General features: G+C 48.6%; 1 protein-coding gene across 1 annotated transcript in view; it reads left to right on the top strand.

The window, feature by feature from the left end:
• Positions 1-27,727, top strand: part of MAPKAPK5 (MAPK activated protein kinase 5) — an 87,962-nt gene that overhangs the window by 7,165 nt on the left and 53,070 nt on the right. The window contains exons 4-6 of the mRNA XM_069754854.1: positions 3,444-3,541; positions 4,766-4,874; positions 5,607-5,696. Of these exons, the coding sequence (XP_069610955.1) occupies positions 3,444-3,541; positions 4,766-4,874; positions 5,607-5,696 (297 nt within the window). The remainder of the gene's footprint in view (positions 1-3,443; positions 3,542-4,765; positions 4,875-5,606; positions 5,697-27,727) is intronic.

The following is a 27,727-nucleotide window of genomic DNA, read 5'->3' as shown; positions in this document are numbered from 1 at the left end:
TTGTCAAATCATAGCAAAAAATTATGCAGGGAAAATACCCAACAGATCATACTTTGTAATTGTCTCTCATAACCTTATTTTTATATATATAAAGAAGCTTTGGGTTGGTATTTAATACTATTTATTCTAGTTGTCCGGAGTTCCCTAATTTTCCAGCATGCTTGCATGATTTTGTGCTTTGTGTCTTGAAATATGTGCATCATCTCTTTTTTTTTTTTTTTTTTTTTTTATGCCACATTGACATTGCAACTGGTAGCCTCTTACCTGACTTCTCTTATGACTAGTTGGCCTGGTGCATCATCATCATCATAGTTGTAGTGTGATGCACATGTGGCATCATGCCAGGCCAGCAAATCAAAAGAGGAACTGTGGATGCTGCCAGGTAGGAGGTGCCTGTTCGGCTACAAACTATTGATGTGGCCACTGGACCGGGTCCTCCAAATTGATTCATTCCGTCTCTACTAATAAGGGCTTCTGTAAGAATACCTGGAAAAAAAAAGTACCCCACCCTCACAGAGCCATTTACTTTAATGCGTCAAATTAAGTCCTTTCCATCAGTGTCTGTGTTTTTGGACACTATAAGGTAGTAGGTGATCCCAAAGAAAGAATGTCTGTCTAAAGTTTCATATGTCTTATTAAAATAAATTGCTCCATAAAGGGCACGTCTGAAACTTATTTTTCAGGTATTCACTCAGAATCTTCTTCCAGAGTCATTAACTGGGACCAAGACGTGAGTTATCCCCCCCTGCTTTAAGGCGCATTTACACAGGCCATTTATCTCTCGTTTTATGATGATCGTCCTGTTTAAACAGGCTGCCTATTACTCAACGAATTAGAAAAATTGTAGTTTGTCAGGTAACATTATTTTTACGCTCTCGGCAGCACGTTGTTCTGTGTGTAAACAGGTCACATGCTGCCGACAACAATGTTATTTTATTTGCACAGAATAATCATATTACAATTTGTTCTGTATGAATAAGGCTGCTGTCACACTATCAGTATTTGGTCAGTATTTTACATCAGTATTTGTAGCCAAAACCAGGAGTGGAACAAATAGATGAAAAGTATAATAGAAACATATGCACCACTTCTGCATTTATCATCCACTCCTGGTTTTGGCTTACAAATACCGATGTAAAATACTGACCAAATTCTGCTAGTGTGATGGCAGCCTAATAGTGTGGACAACTTGTCTAAGCAGGCTATGTAATGACCGCCAATAGGCTTGTATGTAACAGACCGGCTGTCGTTTAACTGCACACATATTTAGTGTAGATGCACCCTAAGATTAACGTGGTCTTAAACTGACCTAATCTATTGTGCTATGACTGCAGGATAGGGGTGGTTGTTGTGGATAATAATAATAAAAAAATGATTATTTTGTTTTTTTGTAGTATAACAAAGAAGTTGGCAGCTTAGCATTCATTGTAAGATGTGATTGACTGTACACATACACATCTGATGAAGTATTAGTTTTAAGATATGGCAGAGAAGGTGTTTTTTTGTAAATGGCCCACATATCCCATACTGATATTCTTCTATGCTGCTGTTTTCCTTTTTCTTATTGTCAAAATATCTTTACTGTTTGATTGCAAATGAGCTAAACGTTCGTTTGGTGAAATTACCATATTTCCGCTTTGTTGAAAGGAAGCGCCTCATCCTGTGTAAGCAAGACGTGGAGCCGAGAACAATGGCAGCCTATCTTCAGAGCCATATATTACTGTTCATTCTGTGCCCTTGTGGTCTGCTGTGTAAATGATCTCCGATCAGCAAACAAGTAGCCTGTTGGCAGTATAGTGTCATCAATTGAGTTAAATCAAAGCATTTGAAAGGATCTAAACACATGTAAACGCATTACAAGTGGCTTTTATCTTTCTTTATTGACCTATAACATTTACATTGTACAAATCATTAGATCTGGGTTTAAAATCCACTAGACATCAAGCAGAGTAGCCCGAGGACGCCACAGAGGGGCGGTAGTAAAGCTGTTCATAGACACCAATTTTCAATTTTGTTTGTTTCCTGCAGATCCTAAATATATCCAATGCTTTTAATCCATGGATTATAGCAGTGCCATTTATAATCACTATTGGACTAATGTACAAGTTAATGTGATATTGGATTTTGTAACTTCTGTTGGATTCCTCCAACAAACTGTATGCCCCTGAGCTCCCATGTTAGAAAATGAACCCCCCTTTGGCTTCAAACAGGTGAATGTAGGCCTATGGATGCATATGATGTACAGTGGATATATTAAAAAAAAAATCACACCCCTGTTGAAATGCCAGGTTTTTGTCATGTAAAAAAATTGTACCAAGAAGAACAGTCACAACTTTTTCTGCCACCCATAATCTGTACAATTCAATTGAAAAACAAACGGTGGAGAAAGTGGTTGCACAAATACACACACCCTTAAACGAATACTTTGTGGAAGTACCCTTTAAATTTCTTACTGCATTCAGGACCCAATTCATCAAAGTTATTATGCCCGAATTCTAGCATAAATTGTTGTGAGAAGAATTTGGCAAAAAGTTCATCCGTCAGACCTTAACACATTTCTTCACATGCTATTGGCAAAACCTAGCCGGGCTTGAACGTTTTTCTTTGTAAGAAAAGGCTTCTGTCTTGCCATTTTACCCCATAGGCCAGACTTGTGAAGAATTCCAGAGCTTGTTGTCACATGCAATTCACAACCAGTACTTGTCAGAACTTCCTGCAGCTCCTTTACTGTTGCCGAAGGCCTCTTGGCTCCCTACTGGACTCATTTTCTTATTTTGTTTTTTTATTTTTTCAGAGAGGACCAGTTCTAGGTAATGTCACTTTTGTGCCAAATTCAGTCTTCCATGGTAAATGTAATGCCAGGGAAATGTATTTTGTACCTTTCACCTGACTGATACCTTTCAACAGTGAAATCCCTTTCCATTGTTGTAAGCTGTTTTGCTGAAAAATGCAACAGAGAAAATGTCAGGAGAATCCCACTAGAACAACCGGGCTTTAAATGATGGCAGCTTTGTACAGAACTACTATGTAATGTGAGGTGAATTGTGATTCACTAATTTTGAACACAATATTTTGTCCACACTTGTACAACCACAATCCCCCCCCGAAAAAAGTCAGTTTGTTTCTCAATGGATTTGGACAGATTGTGGGTGACATTAAAGGTGGAAACGTTTTGAAATGATTCTTTTTGGTATGTTTTTTTTTTTACGCTACAAAAATCATTTTAACAGGGCAATGTAGTATTTTAATCTCCACTGTACGTACAAGCCATCCTGAAACATGCCAAACATGCCCTGCGAGCACGTTGTGAATGCATGGTAGCATGGATATGCTTTGTCAATGTCGGTGGCCATGCTGGTGAGAGTAAGCTATTCATTCTTTTGTCTTTGGAACTACAATGATCCGTTTCCACATTTACTAATGGCGATCCTCTTCTTTTTAAGGTACGACTCCACATGTTGTGCGCATCGCATCCAAACATTGTACAAATAATTGACGTTTATGCAAACAGTGTGCAGTTCCCCCACGAATCGAGCCCCAGGTAAGAGCAGGCAGTTCTGTGTGGTTGAGTAGATCCTGATGGCCTCCGTAACGTCTTTGTATTCTGCTCTTGATTACATGTACTTTACTCTTTTGCAGAAATGTGACCTCCAATAGTTTGCCCTGTAACAAATGTAAGACCTCCAATTCTAGGATGACCTAGTTCGGAAGGGTTTATTGTGTTTTGTGTTGATTCTTAATACCTTATGTGCTGCTTTTTCTAGGTCCTCTTACAACTGCTATTCTTTCCTCAAGGGCATAGTAAAATGGCCAAAAGTTACAGTAAAATTATGCTTTCACTGCACTGAACTTTTCCATAGTCCTTCATCAGTCAGCTCATGGTGCCGGAGAACGTTGCAGCTCTCCGACCCATTACACTAGGCACTTTATATTAGGAAGTGATCTATTGTTGTGAGTATTAATCTCCGCCAAATGCCCAGGTTAGCACTTTGCTAGTCACTAGATGCTGGCTATATTTAGTGCCCCCTGTTTTTAGAGTGTCTGAAAGCAGCTGGCTATGTGGCCCGCTTCTGATGAACCTTCAAGTGTCGGGGTTAAAATTGCAGTGCTATTCCATAATGTGTTCCATCATTACTCCAAGGGCCTTGACATGTGCAGGCTATTTATTTCTCGTAAACCATCTCAAATTATCCAGCAATGACAGCTAGATACAAAGGCATGAATATTTAGGAAATGCACTGAGCAGAATGCAAGTGAGAAAGTGTGGAAACCTTCTCTACTTGTATATTAATCATGGGTGAGGGAAACCATTACTAAGACAGCCCAGTGACAGGTCAGACATGTTCCATATCTACAATATAGAATGTCCTCCCTGATTCTGCAATCAGACGGTAGTTGCAAGTGTTACACGTTTAGACTAAAGACGTATTAATGGAGGAAATATTGGAATTTGGGTTAAAAAAGAAATACAAAAAGCTGCTCCTACTATGTAACTGGTAGCGTTAGTGTTCCTGTGATCCAACCACATATAGGACTGCACAGAATGACAGGGGTGATGGCAGGAAGGTAGAGTTTATCACTGCTGGAAGAGAAGTGCCAGTGCTGTCAATCTGGGGCGCGACCTTCACCCACACCAAACCAAAATCTTATGGGACAACGAAGGAAGGGGAGAAAGGCAAGGTTGCGCCTTCCGTTGACCAGCATCAGCATTAATTGCATACTCACTGATATTTGACCCGCTCTTTAAATTAACACTTTTGAACAGGGCACGGCTCCTAATTGTTATGGAGATGATGGAGGGGGGCGAGCTGTTTCACAGAATCAGCCAGCACCGGCACTTCACTGAGAAGCAAGCCAGCCAAGTAACAAAGCAGGCAAGTTCCAGAAGCTTCCACCAGCAGTCGTGCAATGAACAACTTGCGTGCTAAAGGCATATTAAAGCGACATAGGTTCTCCCTTGACCTTATTGCCTGCTTTGTTATAATCAGATTACGTGATGCACGCTGCCACTGGCGCAACTGTTTTTTTATTTCAGCCACACTTCGAAATTCCTTTTTATCTTTTTTGTTTTTCTGGAGTTATCATAAGCTTGTACTCTGCTTCCAAAGACTGCAGTGGACTGCACGTCTATCATGGTTCAAATCATACGATCAACGTAATAAACCGTCCTCTTGATCCCTGGTTGCCGATTTGCGGATTGATAAATTTGTAGAGGTTAATATCGGAGATTTGTAATTCCACTGAATGAAAAGTTCAGGCTATCCCACTTCTGAGTGCAGATGTACGAGATTATAGAACATGCGCTTTCATATGATTCAGTTTCCGCTTCTCTACGAAGCTTCTTGTCCACTGTAGCGATGAGATTCCTTCTCACGGCTGTCTCTTACCCTGGTGTTTCCAATCACTATGGAGGCGAAAGGTTGAGTATATCTAGGGCGCTGAAATAATCTCTAGGATGTGGTAAGAGCAGAGAGGTTCACGAGTCTGACTACTTTGTTGCTGGCTGGATCTGCACTGTTATGCCGTTCTGCAGCTCATCTCGCAATAAAGCAGTTTTCATCTACACGGCGCAGACAGCCGCGCTGACTTGTATTTTCTTTTTACAGATTGCTTTGGCCCTACAGCATTGTCACTCGCTAAATATTGCACACAGAGACCTGAAACCAGAGAACCTGCTCTTTAAGGATAACTCTTTGGTAAGGACTTTCTCATCCTTTGTCCAGTAGTTTTCTGTGAACTGTGTGTTAAGTTTGTAAATAGCCCAGTGAGGTTGAATATGAGAGCAGGGCTTGTAGTGTTAGGAAGTATTTAGTTTTAGAGTATGAAAAAGGGCTTGTTTCCCCAGTGCATAAGGATCTCAAGTTACCTCTCCTTTAACATAGTCTTTTTGCAATAAACGAGAAGGTCTCTACAGTGGGTACGGAAAGTATTCAGACCCCTTTAAATTTTTCACTCTTTGTTTCATTGCAGCCATTTGGTAAATTCAAAAAAGTTCATTTTTTTTTCTCATTAACCCCTTAAGCCCCGAGGGTGGTTTGCACGTTAATGACCGGGCCAATTTTTACAATTCTGACCACTGTCCCTTTATGAGGTTATAACTCTGGAACGCTTTAACGGATCCCGGTGATTCTGACATTGTTTTCTCGTGACATATTGTACTTCATGGTAGTGGTAAAATTTATTCGATATAACTTGCATTTATTTGTGAAAAAAAACGGAAATTTGGTGAAAATTTAGAAAATTTCGCAATTTTCCAACTTTAAATTTTTATGCCCTTAAATCACAGAGATGTCACGCAAAATACTTAATAAGTAACATTTCCCACATGTCTACTTTACATCAGCACAATTTTGGAACCAAATTTTTTTTTTGTTAGGGAGTTATAAGGGTTAAAAGTTGACCAGCAATTTCTCATTTTTACAACACCATTTTTTTTTTAGGGACCACATCTCATTTGAAGTCATTTTGAGGGGTCTATATGATAGAAAATACCCAAGTGTGACACCATTTTAAAAACTGCACCGCTCATGGTGCTCAAAACAACATTCAAGAAGTTTATTAACCCTTCAGGGGTTTCACAGGAATTTTTGGAATGTTTAAATAAAAATGAATATTTAACTTTTCTTTATCGCCTCTCATTGGGGGACACAGGAACCATGGGTGTATGCTGCTGCCACTAGGAGGCTGACACTATGCAAATAAAAAAGTTAGCTCCTCCTCTGCAGTGTACACCCCACCGACTGGCATTATACTCTTCAGTTTAGCTTAGTGTCAGTAGGAGGTGGACACGGGTCTTTCTTTAGACCCTTATCTACCTCAATGTGCGTCGTTTCTTTTCAGGTTTTTTCCAGATGGGATACAGGGTGAGCAGTCACACCTGTAGTCCCACAAGCGGACTATGAGTACGGCGTGTACTGCCACCCCGTATCCTCATAGATCCCTCAGCAGGACCAAGAGCCTGGCGCACAAGCGTGCTCAGAAGTCCGGTCCTGGCCCGTCCCCCACCCACTCGCCCACCAGAGCCTGTCGGTCGGAGGAGACGAGGACGTCCATCAGCAGCTCCTATGGACGTCTGATACCTTCTCAAGGTTAGTAGCAGACGACGGGGGATTTTACTAGGTGAGTATTTCTAAGGGTTCCCAGGCGGGTCATCGCTGCATTTACAGCACTTTCCCCGTTCCCTGCGCGGTGGCTACCCTTTCCATGCCCATCGCGTTCCTCCAGCGGTCGCCGTCTTCCTTCAGGCCCCGGCCTCCTGGGGCCTGCTTGCGGCACACTCCTGCCTGCATTTTCCTCAGCGGTCGCTGGCTCCTAATTTAGGCCCCGGTCCTTCCCGGGGCCTACTTGCGACGTACCAGCTGCCCTCAGCGTTCCCCCCTCAGCGTTCTATGCGGGGCGTCCTCACCTCCACAGCCAGCGGGGGCCTACTCCGGCGATTCTTCACCGGCGGCAGCGCTCCCTCTCTTAAATGCGGCGGTTGCCGCGCCGCTCTGCCGGGCAGCGTCTGCGCCGCGGGGATCCTCTCTCCGGTCACCGGCTCCTAATTTAGGCCCCGGCTTTTCCGGGGCCTACTCCGGCGACTCTTTTCCGGCGGCAGCGCTCTCTCTCTTTCATGCGGCGGCTTCAGCGCCGCTCTGCCGGGCAGCGTCTGCGCCCCGGGGGTTCTTTTCAGCAGGCACCGGCTTCTAATTTAGGCCCCGGCTTTTCCCGGGGCCTACTTCCGGTGCCGCGCTCCGCCTACTTCCTTTTCCATCGGGCGGGTTTTTTTCCCGCCCGACATACTGTGCCTGCTCATCGGCGCCCCCCTGTCTGGCTCCGCCCCCAGGAACAGCGTCTGTGTGTGCTCACCGCTTCTTAGCCGCAGGAGCTCACGCAGCGCGCCCCACACCTTCGCCTCTGCATCCTCCGTGGGCAAAAATCTGCACAGAATCCAGCACTCAGGGCAGGAGTTCTCCTCCGGCAAGTGGGACATCCTCCAGGACGGGTCCGTGAGTAGCTGCACTGCAGACTGACACCCCCCTCTGCCCCAACTGTCCCCTAACCCACTGGCATCTTCAGGGACCTCTCAAAATGTCTACCTCTAAAGGGGGCCGCTCTCGCCCTCCTACTTCTTCTTCTGCCTTAGTCACGTACTTCGCTTGTTCGTCTTGTAACAGCAAACTTCCCTCAGGTCAGTCCTCCCCGCTGTGTCAGTCCTGCAGCAACCCGATTGTTCCCACCGCCCAGGATCCCCCGGCTGTTCCGCCCGAGAGTGATCCCCCCATCCCGGGATGGGCAGCCTCTCTGTCACAATCGGTGGCCGATTTAACACGGGTATCTCAAACCCTGGTGTCCGCGCTGGATCGGTTACCCCTGCAGGCCCCGGCCGTAGCCAGCGGGTCACAGGAACCGCCGCCAGAGCTCTCCTTGATAAGCCACAAAAGGTCCAGACAGGAACGTCGGTCTGAGTCCTCTTCGCGCTCCATCTCGCCGCTCGGCCCTCCCCCGCGGTTGGTGTCCCACCGATCCTCCTCCCCTGAGTCAGGCGAGGCATTATCTGATGCGCCTTCGGAGGATACTTCGGAGCTGGATCCTAACCAAATCGCCACCATGAGTGAGACAGTCCAGAACCTCATTGGGGCAATAAACCAAACATGTGGCATCAAGGATCCCTCTACGGAACCCGCAGATCAGGCGGTTTCGTTTAGACGGGCCAAACCACCTTCAAAATTTTTCGCTCCTCATCCTGAATTCGAGGAAATCGTGTCCAGAGAGAGAGAGAACCCCACTAGGCGTTTTCAGAGGGGGAAACGCCTGGGTGTGTTATATCCTTTTCCTCCAGAACTTTCCGCCAATTGGACGGCCTCTCCCTCGGTGGACCCCCCTGTTTCCAGGCTGTCCACCAACACGGTGCTTCCTCTGTCCGGCGGAGCATCTCTGAAGGATTCTAACGATAGAGTTATAGAATCCTTTGCGAAATCTGCTTTTGAAGCGGCTTCAGCGGCTCTATGTCCAGCTTTTGCTTCCACTTGGGCTTCAAAATCCATCTCAAAATGGGCCAAGGATCTTCGGCGAGGTATCCTGGATGGAGCGCCTCCCGCGCAATTAGCGGAACTTGCCAACCAGATTTCCCACGCTGGTGAATACCTGGTTTCCGCCTCCCTGGATGTCGCGTCTTGTGCGGCTCAAGCTTCCAGCAATGCCGTTGCCATCCGCCGGACCGTTTGGCTCAAGGCCTGGCAGGCGGACTTGTCCTCCAAAAAGTCCCTCACTAGTCTGCCCTTCCAGGGCTCTCGCCTCTTTGGTTCCCAGCTGGACCAAATAATTAAGGACGCCACCGGGGGTACAAGTTCTCTTCTCCCCCAGGCTAAGCCTCGTCGCCCTCCTCCTAGACGACAGTTTCGTTCTTTTCGGCCTTTTCGTCGCTTCGCTGCGCCAAACTCCTTTTCCCAGCAGCAACAGAGGCCACAGGCACGTCAAGAGAAGAAGGCGGTGTCCTTTAGGCCCACTCCGTCCTGGCGTCCGCGTTTCTCCCAGGGTAGATCCTCCAGGCCCAGGACTGGAAGATCCACCTCGGCATGACTCTCGGCAAGACTCCAGCCCAACTCCCAGATTGGGCGGCCGTCTTCTCCTTTTCAGGGACGTCTGGATTTCCGCAGTAGAGGATGCATGGGTCAGGGAAGTTGTATCCTCGGGATACAAAATAGAGTTCGCTTCCCGACCTCGGGATCGTTTCTTCCAATCCCGTCCTCCAAGAGACCCCGCTCTAGTTCCGGGCTTCTTCTCAGCCATCGCTTCTCTGCTCAAGTCCGGGGTAATCGTTCCCGTCCCAGAAAAGGAACGGTACACGGGTTTCTACTCGAACCTCTTTGTGGTACCGAAAAAAGACGGCAAGGTTCGTCCCATTCTGGACCTCAAATTGTTGAACAGGAGGGTTCGCCTGAGACACTTCAGGATGGAATCCCTTCGTTCAGTAATTGCTTCCATGGAGGCTCAGGAATTTCTATGCTCTATAGATATCCAGGACGCCTACCTACATGTTCCAATATTTCCCGGACATCACCGTTTCCTGCGCTTCGCAGTGCAACAAGATCATTTTCAGTTCGTCGCCCTGCCGTTCGGCCTCGCAACCGCGCCAAGGGTGTTCACGAAAATCATGGCGGTGCTGATGGCCATTTTGAGAGTCAGAGGCTTGGTTCTGTTTCCATACCTCGACGACATCCTCATCAAGGCTCCGTCCTTTGCTCAGGCCCACGAAAGCTTGTCCATTGTTCTCGACACCTTATCCCGTTTCGGATGGCTGGTCAACCGGAAGAAGTCCTGCCTTATTCCTTCTCAGCGCATCATCTTTCTGGGCATGCTCTTCGACACCCGTCAGTCCAGAGTCTTCCTTCCCAAGGACAAGAGATCCACCCTTTGTCGGGACATTCTCTTGCTCCAGGGTCCTCGACCTCCCTCCCTCCGATCGGCCATGAAGGTTCTGGGGAGGATGGTAGCTACCTTGGAAGCGATTCCCTTCGCCCAATTCCATTCTCGACCCCTTCAGCAAGCCATTCTGTCTCAGTGGGACAGGTCGGTCTTCTCCCTGGATCGACCGATCAGACTCTCCTTTCGGGTCAAGCGGTCTCTCAACTGGTGGCTGACGTCTCCACTCATCTCCCAGGGCAGGTCCTTCCTTCCGGTTCACTGGCAGGTGGTGACAACGGATGCCAGCCTGATCGGCTGGGGTGCGGTGTTTCGCCACCTGACGGTTCAGGGCCGTTGGTCGCTGCAGGAGTCCACGCTGCCGATCAACGTCCTCGAAATTCGGGCCATCTTTCTGTCCCTCCGCCATTGGGAAAGGATCCTCAGGGGCCTTCCAGTCCGGATCCAGACGGACAACGCCACGGCTGTGGCATATGTCAACCATCAGGGGGGGACTCGGAGCTCCTTGGCCCTTGCCGAGGTATCCAAGATCCTCCTTTGGGCAGAGGCAACGGTTCCGGTGATATCCGCGGTGCATATCCCCGGCGTAGAAAACTGGGCCGCCGACTTCCTCAGCCGCGAGGGTCTCGCGGCAGGGGAATGGTCCCTGCATCCGGAGGTCTTCCATCAGATTTGTCTTCGATGGGGAACTCCGGATGTGGATCTCACGGCGTCTCGAATCAACAGGAAGGTTCCACAATTCGTCTCCAGGTCACGCGATCCTCTCGCAGTGGGCGTCGATGCTCTGGCCATTCCTTGGTCACAGTTCGAGCTGCCCTATCTGTTCCCACCCCTTCCATTACTTCCCAAACTGTTGAAGAAGATCAAAGCGGAAGGGGTGCCGGTCATCCTGATCGCCCCGGATTGGCCCAGGAGAGCTTGGTTCGCGGAGCTCGTCAACCTTCTCGCGGACGCTCCCTGGTGCCTTCCAGACAGGCCCGATCTGCTGTCCCAGGGTCCGATCTGCCACCCGAATTCTCGGTCGCTCAGTTTAACGGCGTGGCTGTTGAGACCGCGGTTCTAAGAGCGTCCGGCCTTTCGGACCGGGTGATTCACACCATGATTCAGGCTCGGAAGCCTTCGTCTTCCAGGATCTACTACCGCACCTGGAAGGCCTACTTCCGTTGGTGCGAGTCCAACCGCGTGCCGCCTATGGTTTTTTCCCTGCCTTCTCTTTTGGCCTTCCTTCAGGCAGGACTGGATTCGGGCCTGGCTCTTAGTTCCCTGAAGGGTCAGGTCTCTGCGCTTTCCATCCTCTTTCAGAAGACCTTGGCCTCTCGGCCACAGATTAAGACCTTCTTTCAGGGGGTAGCCCACGCCGTCCCGCCGTACAGGGCCCCTGTGGAGGCATGGGACCTAAACCTGGTACTGGACGTTTTGAAGGTTTCTCCCTTTGAACCTCTTAGGGAGATTCCTCTATCAGTTTTATCTTGGAAGGTGGCCTTTCTTGTGGCCTTCACGTCCATTCGCCGTTTCCGAGCTGGCGGCACTGTCTTGCCGCCCTCCGTTTTTGGTCATTCACCAGGACAAGGTGGTCTTCCGACCTCCACCTTCTTTTCTTCCTAAGGTGGTTTCCACCTTCCACCTCAACGAGGACATCGTTCTACCTTCCTTTTGTCCAGCTCCGACTCATCCTCTGGAGCGATCGTTGAACAAGCTGGACCTAGTCAGGGCAGTGAGGATTTATCTGGATAGAACATCCTCTTTCCGGAAGACGGATTCATTTTTCGTCATTCCTGATGGCACGCGCAGAGGCCAGCCGGCTTCTAAAGCGACTATTGCTCGCTGGATCAGAACGGCAATTTTGGAGGCTTACCGGGTCAAGAACAGAGTGCCCCCTCCTGGGATTAAGGCTCACTCTACCCGGGCAGTCGGCGCCTCCTGGGCGGTGCACCACAGGGCTTCCGCCCTACAGCTTTGCAAAGCGGCAACTTGGTCTTCCATCCACACGTTCGCCAAATTTTACAAGGTCCATACCTACGCATTGGCGGACGCCAGCCTAGGCAGAAGGATCCTGCAGGCGGCAGTGGTGAGTCCTCTGACCTGATGGAAGTCTGTTTTCCCGCCCTAGGGACTGCTTTGGGACGTCCCATGGTTCCTGTGTCCCCCAATGAGAGGCGATAAAGAAAACAGGATTTTTGGTTGCTTACCGTAAAATCTGTTTCTTGAAGCCTCCATTGGGGGACACAGCTCCCTCCCAATGTTTTCTGTTGTTATCTGTTCTATGACTGTTCTCACGTTACAGTTCTCAAGTTTGTGGTTATGGTTTTTCAACCTTGTTTCATTATCTCCTACTGCTTTCTCACTAACTGAAGAGTATAATGCCAGTCGGTGGGGTGTACACTGCAGAGGAGGAGCTAACTTTTTTATTTGCATAGTGTCAGCCTCCTAGTGGCAGCAGCATACACCCATGGTTCCTGTGTCCCCCAATGGAGGCTTCAAGAAACAGATTTTACGGTAAGCAACCAAAAATCCTGTTTTTTTCACACAAAATTTATTTCAGCTCCAATTAGTTTTATTTTACCAAGGGTAACAGGACAAAATGGATGCCAAACGTTGTTGTACAATCTGTCCTGAGTACGCTGATACCCCATATGTGGGGGTAAACCACTGTTTGGACGCATGGCAGAGCTCGGAAGGAAAGGAGCACCGTTTGACTTTTCAATGCAAAATTGACAGGAATTGAGATGGGACGCCATGTTGCGTTTGGAGAGCCCCTGATGTGCCTAAGCATTGGAACCCCTCACAAGTGACATCATTTTGGAAAGTAGACCCCTTAAGGAACTTATCTAGATGTGTGGTGAGCACTTTGACCCAACAAGTGCTTCACAGAAGTTTATAATGCAGAGCCGTAAAAATAAACTTATTTTTTCACAAAAATGATCTTTTCGCCCCCAATTTTTTATTTTCCCAAGGGTAAGAGAAGAAATTAGACCACAAAAGTTGTTGTGCAATTTGTCCTGAGTGCGACGATACCCCATATGTGGGGGTAAACCACTTTTTGGGCGCATAGCAGAGCTCGGAAGGGAAGGAGCGCCATTTGACTTTTCAATGCAAAATTGACTGGAATTAAGATGGGACGCCATGTTGGTTTGGAGAGCCCCTGATGTGCCTAAACATTAAAACCCCCCACAAGTGACACTATTTTGGAAACTAGACCCCCCTAAGGAACTTATCTAGATGTGTTTTGAGAGCTTTGAACCCCCAAGTGTTTCACTACAGTTTATAACGCAGAGCCGTGAAAATAATTTTTTTTTTTCGCAAAAATTATTTTTTAGCCCCCAGTTTTGTATTTTTACAAGGGTAACAGAATAAATTGGACCACAAAAGTTGTTGTCCAATTTGTCCTGAGTTCGCTGATACCCCATATGTGGGGGGGAACCACTGTTTGGGCACATGGCAGAGCTCAGAAGGGAAGGAGCACCATTTGGAATGCAGACTTAGATGGATTGGTCTGCAGGCATCACGTGGCTTTTGCAGAGCCCCTGATGTACCCAAACAGTACAAACCCCCCACAAGTGACCTCATATTGGAAACTAGACCTCCCAAGGAACTTATCTAGATGTGTTGTGAAAACTTTGAACCCCCAAGTGTTTCACTACAGTTTACAACGCAGAGCCGTGAAAATAAAAAATCCTTTTTTTTTCCCACAAAAATGATTTTTAGCCCCCCAAATTTTTATTTTCCCCAAGGATAACAAGAGAACTTGGACCCAAAAAGTTGTTGTCCAATTTGTCTCGAGTACGCTGATACCCCATATGTTGGGGTAAACCCCTGTTTGGGCGCACGGGAGAGCTCGGAAGTGAAGGAGCACTGTTTTACTTTTTCAATGCAGAATTGGCTGGAATTGAGATCGGACGCCATGTCGCGTTTGGAGAGCCCCTGATGTGCCTAAACAGTGGAAACCCCCCAATTATAACTGAAACCCTAATCCAAACGCACCCCTAACCCTAATCCCAACTGTAACCCTAACCACACACCTAACCCTGACACACCCCTAATTCTAATCCCAACCCTAATCCCAACCGTAAATGTAATCCAAGCCCTAACCCTAGCCCTAACCCTAGCGGGAAAATGGAAATAAATACATTTTTTTTAATTTTATTATTTTTCCCTAAGGCTAGGTTCACATTGCGTTAGGGAAATCCGTTTAGCGCTAGCGGATTGCGCTAACGCAATGTCTTTTTAGGTGTCGCGTTTAGTGGTCGCGTTAACGTCCCCGCTCTGGAAGATCGGGGATCGGACCTCGGGCGCTCCGCGGATGCTGCAAGCAGCGTCCGAGGCGCGCCACAAAAGAACGGCACCTTGCTAGCGCGAGCCGAAAATGGCACGCTCTAGCGATGCGCTACACCCGAAAATCACATTGCTGTCGATGGGTGTGCTAACGGACCCGTTTTCACGGCGTTAATTGTGACATTTTCGCCGTGCAACGCTGTCCGTTAGCGTTAACCCATTAACGCAATGTGAACCTAGCCTAACTAAGGGGGTGATGAAGGGGGGTTTGATTTACTTTTATAGCGTTTTTTTATATCGGATTTTTGATTGGCAGCCGTCACACACTAAAAGACGCTTTTTATAGCAAAAAAGTTTTTGCGTCTCCACATTTTGAGACCTATAATTTTTCCACTTTTTGGTCCACAGAGTCATGTGAGGTCTTGTTTTTTGCGGGACGAGTTGACGTTTTTATTGGTAACATTTTCGGACACGTGACAGTTTTTGATCGCTTTATATTCCGATTTTTTTTTTTTGTGAGGCAGATTGACCAAAAACCAGCTATTCATGAATTTCTTTTGGGGGAGGCGTTTATACCGTTCCGCGTTTGGTAAAATTGATAAAGCAGTTTTATTCTTCGGGTCAGTACGATTACAGCGATACCTCATTTATATCATTTTTTTATGTTTTGGCGCTTTTATACGATAAAAGCTATTTTATAGAAAAAATAATTATTTTGGCATCGCTTTATTCTGAGGACTATAACTTTTTTATTTTTTTGGTTATGATGCTATATGGCGGCTCGTTTTTTGCGGGACAAGATGACGTTTTCAGAGGTACCATGGTTATTTATATCAGTCTTTTTGATTGCGCGTTATTCCACTTTTTGTTCAGCGTTATGATAATAAAGCGTTGTTTTTTGGCTCATTTTTTTTTTTTTTCTTCCGGTGTTCACTGAAGGGGTTAACTAGTGGGCCAGTTTTATAGGTTGGGTCGTTACGGACGCGGCGATACTATATATGTGTACTTTTATAGTTTTTTTTTTTTTTTTTTTTTTTTTTTTTAGATAAAGAAATGTATTTATGGGAATAATATCTTTTTTTTTTCTTCTTTATTTAGGAATATCTTTTTTTTTTTTTTTTACACGTGTGGAAATTTTTTTTCTCTATCGCCTTTCATTGGGGGACACAGGAACCATGGGGTGTATGCTGCTGCCACTAGGAGGCTGACACTATGCAAATAAAAAAGTTAGCTCCTCCTCTGCAGTGTACACCCTACCGACAGGAAGTAGGATATTCAGTTTAGCTTAGTGTCAGTAGGAGGTAGACACGGGTCTTTCATTAGACCCTTATCTACCTCAATGTGCGTCGTTTCTTTTCAGGTTTCCGGAGGGATACAGGGTGAACAGTCACACCTGTACTCCCACAATACGGACTATGAGTACGGCGTGTACTGCCACCCCGTATCCTCATAGATCCCTCTCCAGGACCAAGATCCTAGCACACAAGCGTGCTCAGAAGTCCGGTCCTGGCTCCGTCCCCCACACACTCGCCCACCAGAGCCTGTCGGTTGGAGGAGACGAGGTCGTCCACCAGCTCCCTGGACGTCTGATATCTTCCCCGGATTGAGGTTAGTCAGAACGGCGTGGGATATTTTAGGTGAGTATTCCACATACCCCCCCATGCTGTTCCGCCTGAGAGCCTCCACTAATCCGGGGTGGTCACTGGAGCAGTCCTAGTTCAGTGCTGCGCAGTTTTTCCCCAGGCTGCCTTGGCCTGGTTGGCGCCTTATTGGCCCCACGCGTGGCAGCCGCGCTACTTTGGTGGCCGCATCTCTGAGCCTGGCTTATAGGTAACCACGCTGCCTTTTTCCTGCCGCACTGTGTTCTGACGCTGCGCCGCGGCCGTGCAGCCAGCCGCGCCATTTCCTCCCCCGGCGCTGCCCCCTTTCTGGCAGCCGCACCGGCTTCCTCCTGCAGCCGCACTTCTTTTCTATCACAGCGTGGCTGCCTTGCAGGCAGCCGCGCCGCTTTCTTGTGGCCGCACTTTCTCTCCCGCAGCGGCGGCCTTGCAGGCAACAGCGCAGCCTTCTCCTGCGGCCGCGCTGCGCCTGTATTTGCAAGGTCACCGCACCGTTTTTTCCCGACGACCGCGTCCCTCCCCGGCGGCCGCCGGCCCCAAATTTAGGCCCCGGCTTCTTCTGGGGCCTACTTCCGGCGCCGCGTCTCCTCACTTCCTTTCCCTCAGGCGGGCTTTTCTCCCGCCCGGCTTTCATCGGCGAGCTCCGCCCCCGGCGCCATCTTGGTGCACCTGGGCTGGCGGTTAGCCCCGCCCACTTTTTCCTGCGCCCCTGAAAGGGTTTTTTCGGCATCAGGACCACCTGGCGCTGGCTCCTCAAAGCGCATAGCCTGGCGTCCTCATCCCTTGCGGTTCAGCATTGCAGCCGATCCCGGACAGAAGAGTGTCCCAGAAGTCTGCTCTGTCTGCCTGCACCCCTGCGTTAAGGACCATCGACATCATGGAGTGCAGCTTTCCATCCATCACCTGTTGTGAGTAGCTCTGATGCAGACTGACTCTCTCCTCTGCTTTCCTGTCCCCTAACCTTCTGGCTTCTTCAGGGGTTCCTTCGCCATGTCTAATCTTAAGGGAAGTCGCTTTTGTCCTCCCTCTTCTGGCTTAGTCTAACACTTTGCGTGTTCACCTTAGGCCCACCGCAGCGTCTGCCGTGAGTACCTCTGCACCGCAGACTGATACTCTCCCCTTCTGATTTTTTTTTTTTTTTTTTTTTCCTCGGACCCGTTCGGTCTAATTTTAAGGGAGGTCGCTTCCGACCTCCTACCTTTTCTCAGGCAGGCCTGCAGCAACCCACATTATGCTCACCGCCCAGGACCCCCCCCTGCTGCTCCGCCTCAGAGCAAAGACCCCATCCTCTCTGTCTCTATCAGTAGCGGACACACGGGTGTCCCAGATCCTTGTGTCCGTGCCTGATCGGTTGCCCCTGCAGACTTCCGTAGTAGCCAGCGGGTCGCAAGAAGCTCCGTCCAAGTCTTCTAATACAGGCCGCGAAAGATCCAGACAGGAACGCCGGTCTGAGTTCTCTTCTTGGTCCATTTCGCCCCACGGTCCTTCTCTGTGGTCGACTTCCCCCTGGTCTTTCCCCCCGGAGTAAGGCGAGGCTTTCTCTGATGCGCCTTCAGAGGATAATTTGGGTCCGGATTCGAACCAAATCGCTAACATGAGGGATATGGTTCAAAGCCTCATTGGAGCGACCAATCAGACCTGTGGCATCAAAGATTCCTCTACGAAACCCGCAGATCAGGCGGTTTCGTTTAGACGGTCTAAACTACCTCCCAAGGTATTTGCTCCTCATCCTGAATTCGAGGAGCGTCTGGCCAGAGAAAGAGCGAATTCGACCAGACGTTCTCAAGGAGACAAGCGTCTTGGAGTCTCATGTCTCTTTCCTCCGGATCTCATTGCCAACCAGAATGAGAGGCGTTAGAGAACGACCTCTCCCCCTGTGGATCCGTCGGCTGCTAGACTTGCCACCAACACAGTCCTTACGCTGTCCGGTGGGGCGGCTCTGAAAGATTCCATCGATATGATCATGGAAGCCTTCGTGAAGTCGGCTTTCGAAACTGCCGCATCATCCCAATGCCCGGCTTTGGCTTCCACTTGGGTTTCGAAGTCTGTATCCGAGGGGCTAAACAACTCCATTGGGGCATTCAAGCTGGAGCTCCATCAGGCCGGCTGGCGGAACTTGCCACCCAGATTACTCACGCCGGGGAATAATTTGGTCCCTGGACGTCGAGTCTTCTGCCGCATAGGCGCCCAGTAACGTTGTTGCCAGCCGTCGCACCGTTTTGGCTCAAGAGTCATCAAAGAAGTCCCTTACGAGCCTGCCTTTTAAAGGTTCACGTCCTTTCAGTTCCAAGCTGGACCAAATTATTAAGGACGCCACTGGCGGCACCAGTCCCCTTCTCCAGACCTCGCCTACTTCCCCTTAGGCGGCTACTTCGGTCTTTTCGACCTTTTTCGTAAGTTTTGCGGCATCAGATCCTTCTTCGCATCAGCAGAGGCCACAGGCACGTTAAGAGAAGAAGGTATTCTTCGACTCACTCTTTCCTGGTGTGCCCGCTACTCCTAAGGTGGATTCTCCAGGTCCTGGACTGGAAGTTCCACCTAGGCATGACCCACGACTAGACCCCAGCCCGTTTCTCAGGCTGGGCAACCGTCTTCTGTTCCTCAGGGACGTCTGGGTCTCCTCAGTAGAGGATGCATGGGCCAGGGCACTTGTATCCTCTAGATACAAAATCTTAATTTCACGGTCCGGGGATCGTTGTCTTCGAATCCCAACCTCCAAGAGACCCCGCTCTGGTCCCGGGTTTCTTTAGAGCCATTGTTTCCCTCCTTAAATCCGGGGTAATCGTCCCAGAACAGGAACGGTTCAACAGTTCACAGGCTTCTCTTCGAATCTTTTTGTACTGACAGAGGACGACAAGGTTCGTCCTAGTCCGGATCTCAATTTGCTGAACAGGAAGTTTCGTCAGAGACACTTCAGGATGATATTACCTCGTTCAGTAATCGCTTCCATGGAGGCTCAGGAATTTCGGCTTCAGGCTCCCGAAAGTCTATCCACCTTTCCCGACATTCTAGCCGTTGCAGGTGGCTCGTCAATAGGAAGAAGTTCCGTCTTGTTAAGCGCCTCGTATCTCCGGGCATGTTCTTCGACACTTGTCGGACCAGAGTCTTCCTTCCCGAAGACAGGATATCCCTCCTTTGTCAGGAAGTTCGCTGGTTCCTGGGTTTTCGGCTCCCCTCCTTTCCGATGGGCCTTAAAGGCCCTAAGGAGGTTAGTTGCAACATTGGAAGCAATTTTACCTTCGCCGTTTCATTCAAGACTTCTTCAGCAGGCTATTCTATCACAGGGGACATGTCTGTCTTCTCCCTGCATCGTCCGATCCGGTTTTTCTGGGTCAAACGGTTCCTCGACTGGTGGCCGAGGTCACTTCTCTTATGCCAGAGTGGATCCTTCACAGCATATCCTTCCTTCCAGTTCCCTGGCAGGTGGTGACGACGGACGCCGGCCCGCTCGGCGGAAGCGCGGGGCTTTGCCTCCTGTTCTTTCAGGGTTGTTGGTCGGCGCAGGAGTCCTCTTTGCCGATCAATGTCCTCGAGTTCAGGATCATCTTTCTGTCTTTCCTTCACTGGGTAAGGATTCTCAGCAGCCTGCCAATTCGAATCCAGACAATGACACACTAGTGGCATGTCTACCACCAGGGGTGGACTTGGCGTTCTCTGGCCTCGGCCGAGATTCCAGGATCCTCCTTTGGACAGAGGCAACGGTCCTGGTGAGCTCTGCAGTGCATGTCCCCGGCGTGGACATTTAGGCCGCGAGGGCCTCGCGGCAGGGGAATGGCCCTTCAGGAGGTTTCCTATCGGATTGCTCTTCCATGGGGGACTCCAGTGGTGGACCTCATGGCGTCCTGATTAAACGGGAAGGCCCCTCGGGTCGGCCCAGGGTCCCGTGATCCTCTCGCAGTGGTGTCACTCTGGCCATTCCTTGGTTGCAGTTCGTGCTCCCCTATCGGTTCCCACGCCTTCCCTTGCTTTCCAAGCTGTCGAAAAAAGATCAAGGCTGGATGGGTGCCGGTCATTCTGATCGTCCCAGATTGGCCCAGGAGATCTTGATTTGCAGACATCGTCAATCTTCTCGCGGACACCCCGGGTGCCTTCCCAACGGACCCGATCTACTGTCTCAGGGTCCATTCTACCACCCGAATTATCGGTCGCTCAGTTTAACGGCGTGGCTGTGGACTCCACAGTTCTAAGAGCGTCCGGTCTTTCGGCCCAGATGGGTCACTCTATAATCCAGTCTGGGAAGCCTTCGTCTTCTTCCAGGATCTTCCACGCGGTCCCTCCGTACAGGGCCTCTGTGGATTCATGGGGTTTAAAGGTTGTGTTGGTTGTTCTTAGGGGTTCTCCCCTTTGAGCCTTTCAGGGAGTTTTCCCTGTCAGTTCTATCTCGGAAGGTGGCTTTTCTCAGGTCTATCCCTTCGATCCGCCGCGTTTTTGAGTTGGCGGCCATTTCTTGCCGACCTTCTTTCTTGATTTTCCACCAGGACAAGGTGGTCCCAGGCCTCCACCTTCCTTCCTTCCTTTTTCGAGGTGGTTTTCATCTTTCCACCTCAACGAGGACATCGTTCTACCTTCCTTTTGTCCAGCTCCGACTCATCCTCTGGAGCGATCGTTGAACAGGCTGGGCCTCGTCAGGGCAGTGAGGATCTCCCTGGCTAACACGGCTGCTTTCTGAAAGATGGATTCTCTTTTCGCCATCCCTGATGGCGTGCGTAGAGGTCTGCTGGCTTCCAAGGCGACTATTGCTCGCTCTATCAGAACGGCTATTTTGGAAGCTTACCGGGTCAAGAACAAGAGTGCCCCCTCCTGAGAGAGGCTCACTCTACCCGGGCAGTCGGCGCTTCCAGTGCGGTACGTCATGGGGTCTTCGCCGACGACTTTGCAAAGCGGCTACCTGGTCTTCCATCTACACGTTTCGCCGAACTACGGCGGACTCCAGCCTGGGCAGAAGGATCCTGCAGGCGGCAGTGGTGAGTCCTCGGACTTGATGGAAGTCTGTTTTTTCCCACCCCAGGGACTGCTTTGGGACGTCCCATGGTTCCTGTGTCCCCCAATGAAAGGCGATAGAGAAAACAGGATTTTTGGTTGCTTACCGTAAAATCTGTTTCTCGGAGCCTTCATTGGGGGACACAGCACCCTCCCAGGTTGAACAGCTCTGTTTACCGTTTACGTTTGAGTTCTTTGAACACTCTTTGAGTGTTTGAAACTGTTAATCTATGGAGCGCCGTGGAATTTGTTGGCGCTATGTAGATAAAGTTTATTATTGTTATATTATTATTCTTTCTCTTTTACACGTTGCTTCTCCTACTGCTTTCTCACTAACTGAATATCCTACTTCCTGTCGGTAGGGTGTACACTGCAGAGGAGGAGCTAACTTTTTTATTTGCATAGTGTCAGCCTCCTAGTGGCAGCAGCATACACCCCATGGTTCCTGTGTCCCCCAATGAAGGCTCCGAGAAACAGATTTTACGGTAAGCAACCAAAAATCCTGTTTTTTTACTTTTTCACTTTGTCCCGGGGGGGAAATCACAGATCACCGATCTGACTGTGTGCACAGCACTCTATCAGATCGGTGATCTGACATACAGCCGGGCAGGATTAGAGCTGCAGCTGCAGCCTGATCCTAACCCGGAAGTGCTCCCTGCAGGACCCGGATGCAGCCCCGCGGCCATTTTGGATCCGGGGACTGCAGGGAGAAGACGCTCGGTACACGGTGAGTACATCACCGTGTACCGATCGTCTCAGGGAAGCCCGCAGGGAGCCCCCTCCCTGCGCGATGCTTCCCTGCACCGCCGACACACCGCGATCATCTTTGATCGCGGTGTGCCGGGGGTTAATGTGCCGGGAGCGGTCCGTGACCGCTCCTGGCACATAGTGCCGGATGTCAGCTGCGATAGGCAGCTGACACTCGGCCGCGCTCCCCCCGTGAGCGCGGCCGATCGCATATGACGTACTATCCCGTCACTGGGAATTAAGTCCCAGGTCACCTTGACGGGATAGTACGTCATATGGGATTAAGGGGTTAATGTACACTCTGCACCCCATCTTGACTGAAAAAATAAAAACAAATGTAGAAATTTTTGTACATTTAAAAAAAAAAAAAAAAAAAGAAAAGAAAAACTGAAATATCACATGGTCATAAGTATTCAGACCCTTTGCTCAGTATTGAGTAGACCCTTTTGAGCTAGTACAGCCATGAGTCTTCTTGGGAATGATGCAACAAGTTTTTCACACCTGGATTTGGGGATCCTCTGACATTCTTCCTTGCAGATCCTCTCCAGTTCCGTCAGGTTGGATGGTGAACGTTGGTGGACAGCCATTTTCAGGTCTCTTCAGAGATGCTCAATTGGGCTTAGGTCAGGGCTCTGGCTGGGCCAGTAAAGAATGATTACAGAGTTGTTCTGAAGCCACTCCTTTGTTATTTTAGCAGTGAACTTAGGGTCATTGTCTTGTTGGAAGGTGAACCTTCGGCCACGTCTGAGGTCCAGAGCACTCTGGAAGAGGTTTTCATCCAGGATATCTCTGTACTTGGCCGTATTCATGTTTCCTTCAATAGCAACTAGTGATGAGCGAATATACTCGTTACTCGAGATTTCCCGAGCACGCACGGGTGTCCTCCTAGTGTTTGGAAGTGCTCGGAGATTTAGTTTTCCTCACTTCAGCTGAATGATTTACATCTAATAGCCAGCTTGATTACATGTGGAAATTCCCTAGTAACCAGGCAACCCCCACATGTACTTATGCTAGCTAACAGATGTAAATCATTCAGCTGCGGCCATGAAAACTAAATCTCCGAGCACTTACAAATACTCGGAGATCACCCGAGCGTGCTCAGGAAATCTCGAGTAACGAATACACTCGCTCATCACTATTTACAGCCAGTCATCTTGTCCCTGAAGCTGAAAAACACCCCCATAGCATGATGCTCCCACCTCCATGTTTCACTATTGGGATTGTATTGGGCAGGTGATGAGCAGTGCCTGGTTTTCTCCACACATACCGCTTAGAATTATCACCAAAAAGGTCTATCTTCGTCTCATCAGACCAGAGAACCTTATTTCTCATAGTCTGGGAGTCCTTCATGTGTTTTTTTTTTTTTAGCAAACTCTATGCAGACTTTCATATGTCTTGCACTGAGGAGAGGCTTCCATCTGGCCACTCTGCCATAAAGGTCTGACTGGTGGAGGGCTGCAGTGATAGTTGACTTTGTGGAACTTTCTCCCATCTCCCTACTGCATCTCTGGCGCTCAGCCACAGTGATCTTGGGGTTCTGCTTTACCTTTCTCACCAAGGCTCTTCTCCCACGATTGCTTAGTTTGGCTGGACGGCCAGGTCTAGAAAGACTTCTGGTGGTCCCAAACTTCTTCCATTTAAGGATTATGGAGGCCACTGTGCTCTTAGGAACCTTGAGTACTGCAGAAATTCTGTTGTCGGTCTCTGAGCTCCTAGGCCAGTTCCTTTGACCTCATGATTCTCCTTTTGGTCTGACATGCGCTGTGAGGTCTTATATAGACAGGTGTGTGCCTTTCCAAATTAAAGGTACCGTCACATTTAGCGACGCTGCAGCGATCTAGACAACGATCCGGATCGCTGCAGCGTTGCTGTTTGGTCGCTGGAGAGCTGCCACAGACAGCTCTCCAGCGACCAACGATCCCGAAGTCCCCGGGTAACCAGGGTAAACATCGGATTACTAAGCGCAGGGCCGCGCTTAGTAACCTGATATTTACTCTGGTTACCATTGTAAACGTAAAAAAACAAACACTACATACTTACATTCCTGTTACGTCCCTCGCCTTCAGCTTCCCTGCACTGTGTAAGCGCCTGGCCGGAAAGCACAGCGGTGACGTCACCGCTGTGCTTTGCTTTACGGCCGGCCGGCGCTGACACTGGGGGACGCAGGGAAGCTGACGCTGAGGAACGTGACAGGAAGGTAAGTATGTAGTTTTTTTTTTTTTTTTGTTTTGTTTTTTACTTTTACAATGGTTACCAGGGTAAACATCGGGTTACTAAGTGCGGCCCTGCGCTTAGTAACCCGATGTTTACCCTGGTTACCAGTGAAGACCTCGCTGGATCGGCGTCACACACGCCGATTCAGCGATGTCAGCAGGGAGTCCAGCGACGAAATAAAGTTCTGGACTTTCCCCAGCGACCAACAATCTCCCAGCAGGGGCCTGATCATTGGTCGCTGTCACGCATAACGATTTCGTTAACTATATCGTTGCTACGTCACAAAAAGCAACGATATCGTTAATGATATCGTTATGTGTGGCGGTACCTTAAGTCCTATCAGTTTAATTAAACACAGCTGGACTCAATGAAGGAGTAGAACCATCTCAAGGAGGATCACAAGGAAATGGACAGCATGTGACCTAAATATCCTAAATGAGTGTCTGAGCAAAGGGTCTGAATGCTTATGACCATGTGATATTTCAGTTTTTCATTTTTAATACATTTTCAAACATTTCTACATTTCTGTTTTTTTCAGTAAAGATGAGGTGCAGAGTGTACATTAATGAAAAAAAAATGAATTTATCAAATGGCTGCAATGAAACAGAGTGAAAAATTTAAAGGTGTCTGAAAACTTTCCGTACCCACTGTATATATACCTTTTGCATTATCGTGGGTTTTTTTTTAAACTACTTTTCTGATTCCTAAATTTAAAATTAAGCAACTTCCTAAAGTCATCAATGTCCAAACATTTTGCTATTTTAGAGTATGTGTAAATCCAGCAAAGTTCTGCTTTGTAGCGCTGATGTCTGCTCATGGCATACTGCCTCTGTAATTAGGAGATCGAAAAGGAGAGAGGGAGGAAAGTGTTCACGTTATTTGGGAGCGCAGCTCATTTGAGCATTAGGTATAAAAGGGAAACACATGATCCTTCATGAGCTCTAAAATGGTAAATCTCTTAAGGAATGAAGCTGTGCTTGTACAGGAGAACTCAAATCCAGCATGTATTACTGAGAGTGATAAACCCAGAAGAGAAAAATCTGAAAATAGGAGCAGGTTATGAACTCATTGTCAGGAAACCTAAAACTTTAAGTTTGCAGACTAAAACTAAATTCAAAACTTTTAAATAAAGCTAACCAGTCACTTATTTAAAATCTGAGTGTGTGGTGAAGCTGCAAATGCACTTTAAAGGTACCCTAAAAGCTGTCGTCTAAATACTTATTCAGCCCTACAACTATTCTTCCTGACTGGATCAGAGGAATAAGCTGCTGCCCCTGTGGCCGGGGATTGTTTTGTGTGGGAATAAAGGATCAGGTGTGATTAAAAACCAACATGCTTGATCTCCTAATATCTGATTTTTCAAAGACCTTATTTTTGTCTGTTTAAAACTTTTGCAGTGAAGACAGATTTGTATAATCTTGCTTTATTTTTATTTTTTAATTTACGTTTCTTGCCATTTTAAAGTGCATTTGTCACAAGAAAATGACCTGCTGTTTAAATCAGGTTTTTATATTAAAGGGAACCTGTTGCCATGAAATTGCAGTCTAACCTGCAGGTACCATGTCATAAAGCAGGGGGAGCGGAGTAGATTGATGTATAGTTTTGTGAGAAAAGATTTGGTATATCCTGTGTTTTAATCATTAAATCCTCTGCTTTTTCTGGGATTTTTGGTCCAATGTGTGGTCCTGACAGTGACTGACAGCTATATCTGTATACACACAGATACAAAGAAAGCAGTCAGTCACTGTCAGGACCACACATTGCTTTTTCTGGGATTTTTGGTCCAGAGGACTAAATCGCAGATTATACAGAATATTTTCTCACAACACTATATATCAAACTGCTCAGTCACCCCCCAACCACTATAACACAGTGCATGCAGATTGGACTTCATTTCGAGGTGATGACTTTAAGAGGAATACGTCAGCAGGTATTTATGTAATCTGAGAGCAGATAATGTAGGGGCAGAGACCCTCATTCCAGCGATGTACCAGTTACTGGGCTGCTTGTTGCAGTTTTGATACAATCCCTGTTTTCTCTGCTGTAGATCTAGCAGTGGTCAGAATACTGTCTCTATACTGCCCCCTTGTCTCCATTCTGCCGCCTTATCTCTATTCTGCCCCCTTGTCTCCATTCTGCCCCCTTGTCTCCATTCTGCCCCCTTGTCTCTATTCTGCCGCCTTGTCTCTATTCTGCCGCCTTGTCTCTATTCTGCCCCCTTGTCTCCATTCTGCCCCCTTGTCTCCATTCTGCCCCCTTGTCTCTATTCTGCCCCCTTGTCTCTATTCTGCCCCCTTGTCTCTATTCTGCCCCCTTGTCTCTATTCTGCCCCCTTGTCTCTATTCTGCCCCCTTGTCTCCATTCTGCCCCCTTGTCTCCATTCTGCCCCCTTGTCTCCATTCTGCCCCCTTGTCTCTATTCTGCCGCCTTGTCTCTATTCTGCCGCCTTGTCTCTATTCTGCCCCCTTGTCTCCATTCTGCCCCCTTGTCTCCATTCTGCCCCCTTGTCTCTATTCTGCCCCCTTGTCTCTATTCTGCCCCCTTGTCTCTATTCTGCCCCCTTGTCTCTATTCTGCCCCCTTGTCTCTATTCTGCCCCCTTGTCTCCATTCTGCCCCCTTGTCTCCATTCTGCCCCCTTGTCTCCATTCTGCCCCCTTGTCTCCATTCTGCCCCCTTGTCTCTATTCTGCCCCGGGCAGGATGGAGATACATGGATGGAGACACATGGTCCATGTGTCTCCATCCTGACAGTGAAACATATTGCTTTAAAAAATAAAAAAACAACTTTCTTCGTACCTTGCCGCGCTCCTGCGGTGATGATGATCCCTCCAGACGTCTCAAGCGCGTACTTGCTGGAGAATGACAATAACGTCATACGCCGGTGAAGTGCACGCTGACGTCAGCTGCTAGCCTCCGATTGGCTGGTGGCTTTAACTATTGCTGTGCGGGCCTGGGCCCACACTGCAATAGAGTAACTGATCCTGCGTCTCGGACTGCATGGAGTAGAAGCCTGCCGCTGGGGCGCGATCAGCAGAAGAGACGGGGCCCGATGTGGGCCTCCTGTGCTGATCGGGCCCCATACGCCAGTTAGTAATGCCCTGATGGCAGCCCTGGTGGTGCGGGTCACTGTGCTCTATTGAAGCCGCAGTAACCAAAGTTTTGCGAGATTTGTGAAGTCTCGCGAGACTTTGTGCGGCTTCAATAGAGCACAGTGACTACTGCCCAGGAGTGAATGCAGTCAGTGATTGACACAGGAGGGGCGGCATATTACCATCGGCGGGACGGGTATTACAGGCGGTGGGGCAGCTCCCTGGGGACTTAAGTCTTCTTTCCGGTGACTGTCGGCGAGCCACATATCAGGAGCAGGCGAGCCACATGTGGCTCGCGAGCTACAGGTTGGGGACCCCTGCTGTACATTATCAGCAAGCTGCCAGTCAGTTGTGGGGGCGGGGTTACAAAGTTTAGCTGGACTGGCTTGCAAGCGACCCAGT

Source organism: Ranitomeya imitator, chromosome 1, assembly GCF_032444005.1.
Source record: "Ranitomeya imitator isolate aRanImi1 chromosome 1, aRanImi1.pri, whole genome shotgun sequence".
NCBI lineage: Eukaryota > Metazoa > Chordata > Amphibia > Anura > Dendrobatidae > Ranitomeya > Ranitomeya imitator.
The sequence above is the reverse complement of the archived record's forward strand: the minus strand, read 5'-3'. Positions and strand labels throughout refer to the sequence as shown.